The following is a 9,119-nucleotide window of genomic DNA, read 5'->3' on the forward strand; positions in this document are numbered from 1 at the left end:
TGACCACAAGCAAGGGCAGGGTGCCTCATAACATCAGACATACATGGAGTCTTCACATCCCAAAAGGTTGGAAACCCCTAGTCTATATTCTTCTACTCAATACCTCTACAGAACACAAAAGTAGGTTTTCTCTCTTCTATACCCAGATTCCAGGAAGAAAACTGACTTAATCTCTTCTTATGCTCCACTGGACCCAAGAGAGTACTAGTTAAAGAAAAGCATCTCATAGGCTTTAATGTCTTTTTCAAATATATAAAAATTAAAAATTAATAACTACCCTGAAACAGCTCTGCATGGGCTTCTTTACTTGCATGATAATAACATGTTCCTCATTGTTCAGAAGATTAGCTTTAGGTCCTATTTTCAGATATGAGATGGTAGCATAAGCTGTAAAACTGTAGTCTTCTCTGCAGAAGATAAAGGCCAACAATCAGGTTTTGACAAACTGCAGACAACAAACTGAAATTTATTTAAAAAAAATAAGTGCAATAATTTTAAGTAACATTGATATGAAATATAAAACTTTTAGTATAAAAATGCAGTTTATCTTTATAGAAAGTATTCTAGTTTTGTGCTTTTTTGACATACAGTAATCAAAGTTTGAATTTGCATAGCGTTTAAAAGTTCTTATGAAACAACCACAAAACCATTTGTTCTGCTGCAGTTATAAAATGAGAATCATAAAGACAACATGAAAGGGCAAGAAATGGGTTTGTATATACTTGAGATACTGCCGTATAAGAAAGTGCGCAATAATTTTCTCCAGGTCTTCACGAGGAAGCGCGGGAGGAGCAACACCTGCTACTCTCAATTTCGCTGCACCCTTTCCCATCCAAGAGTCGATCAGTTTCAGTGGAGTGAGCTTTTCTTTCAGTTCCTCTGCCTGCTTCAGTATCTTGATTAGATCCCTGCAGTACGCTGTTACATTCTTTCTTTCAAATGCTGTAATGAAAGAGGCATGGTTACAGGTGAATGGGATTTCAAAATTAGGGCAAGGATAGGCCGTCCTAAGTGGTTAGACTGGTTTAAAAAATAAGTCTTCACCCAGTGTGAGCCACCCTAAACACTGATTTGTTTCTATGTTCTGAACTAAGACTACCGCTCAAGTCTCTTATCACTAGATTAAGCTATAGTCTCTGTAAGACACTGTGAGATTTAAGTGATGTAAAGAAAATAATCTGGTGATCAGAAGGCCTTTGGGTATTGCTCTAGGAACCAAAGAGTGTCAGCCAAACAGGATTATGACCAATACTTAGCGGTGTTCACAGGCGAGTCAGAGTCAGTCTGTTCTTCATGTTACCTGAGGCATGCTCATTAAGCAATATTCTGACAACCGGTATGGCTTCCTAGGGACTCTAATTTCATGACAAGAATGTCGTGGACAGTTATTCCCAATTACTGATACCGATGATACCGATGTATGTATCAGGCTTTTGTTAATTTGGGCAGTATAAAATAATCTAATAAACACAAATAATTTTCTCTAGCTGCAAAGTTAAAATTGTGACCTTCACTGACCAAGGCATCAGAACTCAATGAGGAACGGGTTAGTCCAGCTCTTCCAATAATACACATACACACAGGATTTTAAAAAGGGAAAAGACAGCACCAACACACTGCTAAATTAGTGTCTTATGAGTGGTTAGCCATTATCTGGATCAAAAATGATACGCTATAGTCTCTATTTTACACTATATTTCTCTTTCCAATCAGTAACTATAAAGCATTAGAGATTATCACAAGAGGTTAGCATTCTCTTACTTAAAATAGTATTTCTATTCAGAAGGTTTTTAAACTTTTCCCTTCATTTCTTAAAAATTTAACATGTCCTCAGTGTAGCAACATAAAATAAGTGCATACACATATGGCTTTTAATTTTGCCTCTGTTTCAAAACTTTGTGTTGTCACTCTTGAATCTGGGAAATTCGATTCACACCTTGCTTATTCTTTTAAATCCATTTTGGGTGTCTAATATTGCCCTCATGTATTCCTACATATAAATATTAGCCTATAAGGATTTAAAAAACAACTCACAAATCTCTTTACAGCAATTATCACACATTTTGTTGCATGTTTCTGGGCTCCATACTTCATCAAAATGTTGAGCTATCAACACACGGCGACAGCTGCAAACACATCAGAGATACAAATTATCAAATAATTAACAGAGTTTTAAGAATCCCTATTTTAAAATACAGAGTTATATACTGTATTAATTTCCTATTGCTGCCATAACATTACCACAAACTTGGTGGCTTAAAACAACACAAATTTATTATCTTACATTTTTGTAGGTTAGAAGGTTGACATGGGTCTCACTGGATTAAAATCAGGGTGTCAGCAGGGTTGGATTTCTGCTGGAGGCACTTGGGGAGAATCTGTTTCCTTGCCCTTTCCAGACTCTAAAGACTGCCTGCATTCCTGGGCTCATGGCCCCCTTTCCTCTATCTTCAAAGCCAACAACAGTGGGTTAAGTCTTCACATCACTCTGACATCTTATGCCTCCTTCCACATTTAAGAACCCTTGGGATTATAGTGGGTCCACCTAAATAATTCAGGATTATCTCCCTATTTTAAGATCAGCTGACTGCAACCTTAATTCCGTTTTGCCATGTAAAGTAGCACACTCACAGGTTCCAGGGATTCAGATGTGGACATCTTTGGGTGACCATTATTCTGCCCACCACGTATAATAATTTTTTCCATATGTTGTCAATAGACATTGCTTTTAAAAAATTGTCTGAGATTCAGTATTTCACAGCTACAGGCATACCTTGTTTTACTGCAATTTGCTTTACTGTGCTCTGCAGATACTGTGTTTTTTACAAACTGAAGGTTTGTGGCAACCCTGCATTGAGCAAGTCCATTGGCACCATTTTTCTAACAGCATTTGCTCACTTCATGTCTCTGTGTCACAATTTCATAATACTCGCAATGTTTCAAATTTTTCCAATATTATTCTATTGTTATGGTGAGCTGTGATCAGTAGAGTCTGAACTACTGCAATTTGCTGAAGGCACAGAGGAAGGTTGGCATTTATTAGTAATAATTTTTAAATTAAGGTATGTACCTTATTTTTATAGACATAATCCTATTGCACACTTAACAGACTACAGTATAGTGTAAAAATAACATATATGTACTGGGAAACCAAAAGATTCATGGGACTTGCTTTACTGCAATATTCAGTTTATTGCAGTCATCTCAAACTGAAACTGCAATATCTCCAAGGTATGCCTGTATTAAGAGACTCTTCCTGATAGCAGTTTCTTATATTTTACAGTATCAGTTTGAGTCTAAACCCCAAAATATGCTTCACGGGGGCTACTGGATATTGGATATTTTAAGGACATTTTCGTTTTCTCATTTTTTAAACTATATTATTGTGGCGTCCATAGGAAAGAAATGCCATTTTCTATCACAGTCTAATTGCTGCTTATTTCAAAAATTTTGAGTCATTTTTATATGATAGGCTTATATGATAGGCAATAAGACTACAAAGATGACTGAGACTAAAAATACTAATTGTGGGGGAGAGGAGTACAAATGCAGGATTGTTAAAATGCATTTGAAATTAAGAGACCAGCAACTTAAAACAATCATGTATATATAGAGAAATTGCCATATATAAACCTCATGGTAACCACAAACCAAAAATCTATTATAGATAAACACACAATAAAGAAAAAGGAATTCAAACATAATACTAAAGATAGTCATCAAATCACAAGAGAGCAAAAGAAGGAACAAAAAAGACCTACAAATGGACTAAATGTTCCAATCAAAAGACACAGAGTGCCTGAATGGATACAAAATCAAGACCTGCATATATATGCTACCCACAAGAGATTCACCTCAGCTCTAAAGATACCCATAGAATGAAAGTGTCTTATATACTCATATAAGACAAAACAGACTTTAAAAGGAAGACTGTTATAAGACTCAAGAAGGACATTACATAATGATCAAGGAGTCAATCCAGGAAGATATAACAACTGTTAATATATATATACACCCAATGTAGGACCACCTAAATACATAAAGCAAATATTAACAGACAAAAAGGGAGAAACTGACAGTGACACAGTAATAGTAAGGGACTGTAATACCCCACTTACATCAATGGACAGATGATCCAGACAAAATCAATAAGGAAATGCCTTAAATGACACATTAGATCAGACTGATTCAACAGATATATAGAGAACATTCTATCCAAAAGCAGAATACATATTCTTTTCAAGTGCACATGGAACATTCTCCAGGATAGATCACATGCTAGGCCACAAAACAAGCCTTGGTAAATTTAAGAAAAGTAAATAATATCAATCATCTTTTCCAACCACAACACTATGAGACTAGAAATCAACTACAAGAAAAAAACTGCAAAAAACAAAACATGCAGGGGCTAATAAACAATATGCTACTAAACAACCAATGAATCACCAAAGAATCAAAGAAGAAATGCAAAAATACCTGGAGACAAATGAAAACTAAAACACAGTGATTCATAATCTATGGAATGGAGCAAAAGCTTTCCAAGAGGGAAATTTATAGTGATATAATCTTACCTCAGGAAACAAGAAAACTCTCAGATAAACAGCCTAACCTACACTTAAAGGAACTAGAAAAAGAAAGATAAACAAAACCCAAAGATAGTAAAAGGAAAGAAATCATAAAGATCAGAGCAGAAATAAATGAACTAGAGACTAAAAAAAAACAATGGAAAAGATCAGTGAAACTAAGAGCTGGTTCTTTTAAAAGATAAACAGAATTGATAAACTTTTAGCCAGACTCATCAAGAAAAAAAAAGCCCAAATTAGTAAAATCAGAAATGAAAAAGAAGTTACAACCAATACTGCAGAAATACAAAAGATCAAAGAGACTACTATGAACAACTATTTGCCAGTGGACAACCTAGATGAAATGGACAAATTCCTAGAAATGTACAATCTCCCAAGACTGAAGGAGGAAGAAATAAAAAATATGAACAGACCAATTACCAGTAATGAAATTGAATCAGTAATTTTAAAACTCCCAAGAAACAAAAGACCAGGACTAGATGGCTTCACAGGTGAATTCTACCAAACATTTAGAAAAAAGTTAACAGCTATCCTTCCCAAACAGAGAATGACTTTTTCTTTTTTTTAGACTTAAGATACTATTTATTTTTTTTTTTTTTACTTTTATACAACTTTTAAAGGTTACTTTCCATTTACAGTTATTACAAAATATTAGCTACTCCCCGTGTTGCAGTACCTCCCACACCCCCACCCCTATACTGCTCCTCCCCACTGGTAACCACTACTTTGTTCTCTATATCTGAGAATATATTTTCTTAGATTCAGGCATCCTGCAGGTTCATGTACTGGTTCCCACCCTTCAGACATCTGCTTTTACTGGTTTGCACTTGATGTTTCACTAATGTATTTACTCACTTGAGTAAGGACTCAAAGTAATGTCATGTGCTTTCATACTGTGCTTGTCTTTAATTGACAAAAGTGACCAAAAGGTGTGTGCTTACTTGCTTATGTTTTGGCAGTATGACACCATCTCATAGAGCTTCTGTTGTCCCACATTCTCCATCACCACCATTGAACTTATCCTGAATATATCTCCAAAGCCATAATACAAAATACAGTCTGCTTTCATGTCATCTCGACCTGCAATGGGAAGAATCTTGAGATTGCATAATTACTTTAAAAAGTCAAACATGCAAAAATAATATATAAAATTTGCTGGCAATATTTTGTAGTCTAACTATATATCTAGAAATTTCAGACAGAGCTGTGAAAGTTAATTTTAACAGCTGCCCTCAAATTTTTAAAAAAATGACTAAGGAGATATATCAGTAATCAGCCTTACTAGCTTAAAAATGTGTCCATAAGTAATCCAGTTATTTAAATTATAGACTTGAAACCACTAATTAAAAACTCAGGAGGCAAAGATGGACATCAAATTATTTTAGCAAATATGAGAAGAAATAATTCATGACACTCCAATAGAACATAAATAAAATTTCTCCATAGGCAAATATAAAACTACAAAAAAGATTTCATTGTTTGTTATAAAAATACTAGCCAATAAAGAAGATTAAAAATACAGTATTATTAAACATCATTTATAGTGTTTTTAAAGCTCTTTAAAAGTTATTTCTAGGGGACTTCCCTGGTGGTCCAGTGGTTAAGAATCCGCCTTCCAATGCAGGGGATGCGGGTTCAATCCCTGGTCAGGTAACTAAGATCCCATATGCCGTGGGGCAATTAAGCCCACGAGCTGCAACTACTGAGCCCGCGCACTCTGGAGCCCATGTGCCACAACTAGAGAAAAGCCTGCGCACCACGAAAGAGCCCACACACTGCAACTAAGACCTGACGCAGCCAAATAAATAAATAAGCATTAAAAAAAAATTATTTCTGGATGTGAGTTACACATACCTGCACGTCCACTCTCTTGGTAATAATTTTCCATGGATTTACTCATTGAATGATGAATAACAAACCTCACATCTGGTTTATCAATTCCCATACCAAATGCAACTGTTGCCACTACTACCTAAAATGTGTTAACATTTTATATATTAATTAAGTCAAGTTAAAATATATTCAAAGGTGAATTAGGCTTCTACTGAAGATCTGTTACTTAACCTGAATTTCATTAGCTGACCATCTTCTATGAACCTTGGTCTTATCTTCTGGTTCCATATTGGCATGGTATGCCCCTGCAGGAATCCCCAATTTCTGTAAACTAACTGTAACTTGCTCAGAGTCTTTCTGAGAAAAGCAATATATTATTCCTGTAGTGAAAGAAATGGTTAGATATATATAGTACATTCCTAGAAAAATTTTAACTCACACACTGAAGAGGCTGATAATTACAATGCATGGGGGAAAATAAGAATTATGAAAAATTCCAAGGCCCTGAATACATACTGATTTTTCAGTGTAATTCAAGGTCTGATCACCAACTTGCTCCAGAGCAGTAACAAGCCTGGAGCCACCAGTTTGGGTTCCCATTATCTCAGTTCTCTCTCCAGCTTTATCTCCCACTACATAGTCTTTCTCAAACTGATGCCCCACAGCTCCACAAGATGTTAACAAGCATGCTATGAGAAAAGAGTTTCATGTGCAAATAAGTTTGGGAAGGTTAACAAAGACAAACACGTGTGTCTCTTTGTTTGCAGGGCCGGTCAGAATTTCTAAGGTGCTGATACACCCTGTGACTCTGCAGGGGGAATAAACAGCTGCAGCCTTTCTCAAATTTATTTGACCCTGGAACTCCTTTTACCCATGGCCCCTATTAATATCTCCTGAAAAAATCCACAGAATAGTTTTGAAGTGCTACTTTTACACCAACTCTTTGCTTTAGTAACACTTGTCTCTACATTAATCCTGGAACACATGTTATACACACTCTCAACTCCGTCTATACTTAGCTCATTCAGTATGTACTGTTTATTTCTTTAATGTGTCCTTTACTATAAGGAACTATAGTTTACATCCCTTTAGAAAAATCACTGCTTAACCTTCAATCTTATACACAGTGGATACTTACTAAATATGTGCTGTTGATAATTAACATTATGTCATTAGGTCCACTCTTTAACGCAATTAAGTGTAAATAAGCAAAACTAAATCAGTTTTATGACTCTTATAATCTGTGTAATTAGCAAATGCCACACCTGATTTCTAAGATCACCAAGAAAATTAATTTTATCATGATATTTTCAAGTATCTTCTGCCATGCATTAATATTTCTGGTGCTAATCTTTTTCTCAGTGTATTAGTGTAAATAACATGTGCTACTTTTGGAAAGTTCTCTCTCAGTCTTCAAACTTGGTTTGTGTCTATATTACCTGATTGCCCCTTGTATCTTCCATTAATGAGCTTTACAATATCCTCAATAAAATCTTCAGTGTTTGAGGGCTTCTGCCGAACCTTAAAAAAAAGTTAACTTATTAAAAAGTAAATTAATGAGTACCATTCATGCGGTCGTTTACTTACAACTTTCAAGGCGCCACTCTCTTGGGCATGGTGTTTTTTTCTATTACTCTTTCACTCGCCCTTCTGACCCTATCACCTCCCAGACGCTTCTTGATCCTTATTTTTGAACTTACCAGAGATGAGGAGGCACAGAAACAGTGAATAACTTGTAAAGACAGAGACTTTTTAAATTTTCTGATGCTACTTTTGTAAAAACATAAACCATGGCAGAAACAACTAGTCAGTAAGAGCTCAGAAAAATATTAAGTCTATCCTTAAAAGGATTGGAAAGTAAAAACAGCTGTGAGGTTATTTACCTTTCAAGGTTGTATATCAAATAAAATCTAAATAGGGAGTAATAGCGAATCTTTAATGGTATATTAATTTTTGCATTATTTCATAATTAATTTCTATAGAGATGTCATTAGGGTCCTTAGTATCAATACATGCTTTCTCTCCATCCTTGCATAAAAAAGCATGTAAGCAAATTTAATGAGGCAGTGTTTTCTACTTAACCGAGCAAAGAATTAAATAGCACAGGAGATATACGAAGAAAGCATTCTTTAATAAGTCTGCTTATACTCACTTGATTTCTTTTTAACTTTTAAATATAATTAACTGTGACTTACGTAAATAGACATAATGAAAAAGTAACCTTTCTTCTGAAATCCTTCACAAAATAAATTGACATAAAAGTTACATACCTCATAATAGAGATTTGGCCGATTAAAAGAAGCTGTAAAAGTAAAACACTTTTCAACACACAGTATTTTCTGAGCATCCTTCAAAACATGACTGGTCGCAGTTGCAGTCAGCCCAATTAGCGATGCATTGGGGAACTGCCGCTTCAAGATACCAAGGGCCTTATAATCTGGAAAAAAAACCCAAAAAACAAAGTAGCCCTCTTCCTATCCTTTAAGGAGTAAATTACATCTTCTAACATTCTGCAGATCATCAAGATGACTGCAATTTTACTTCCACAGCCATCTATATCTAAGCTGTGGTTGCTGCCTAGCCTTGGTGATAGACAGGCTTTACTCTACTTTTAAGTGGTTCTTCAGAAACACTTCTTGGCCATAGGTGTCTTCAATAGGGAATACCACAACGTTTCCAATCAGCTGAGCACTGGTCTATACC

At 35.3% G+C, this 9,119-nt stretch overlaps 1 protein-coding gene across 1 annotated transcript in view; it reads right to left on the minus strand.

Moving 5' to 3' along the window:
• Positions 1–9,119, minus strand: part of RECQL (RecQ like helicase) — a 35,117-nt gene that overhangs the window by 832 nt on the left and 25,166 nt on the right. The window contains exons 7-14 of the mRNA XM_007449365.1: positions 8,687–8,853; positions 7,856–7,937; positions 6,648–6,796; positions 6,438–6,555; positions 5,525–5,663; positions 2,035–2,126; positions 723–942; positions 278–407 (exon numbers count right to left, since the gene is read on the minus strand). Of these exons, the coding sequence (XP_007449427.1) occupies positions 278–407; positions 723–942; positions 2,035–2,126; positions 5,525–5,663; positions 6,438–6,555; positions 6,648–6,796; positions 7,856–7,937; positions 8,687–8,853 (1,097 nt within the window). The remainder of the gene's footprint in view (positions 1–277; positions 408–722; positions 943–2,034; positions 2,127–5,524; positions 5,664–6,437; positions 6,556–6,647; positions 6,797–7,855; positions 7,938–8,686; positions 8,854–9,119) is intronic.

Source organism: Lipotes vexillifer, unplaced genomic scaffold, assembly GCF_000442215.2.
Source record: "Lipotes vexillifer unplaced genomic scaffold, Lipotes_vexillifer_v1.1 scaffold135, whole genome shotgun sequence".
Lineage (NCBI taxonomy): Eukaryota > Metazoa > Chordata > Mammalia > Artiodactyla > Lipotidae > Lipotes > Lipotes vexillifer.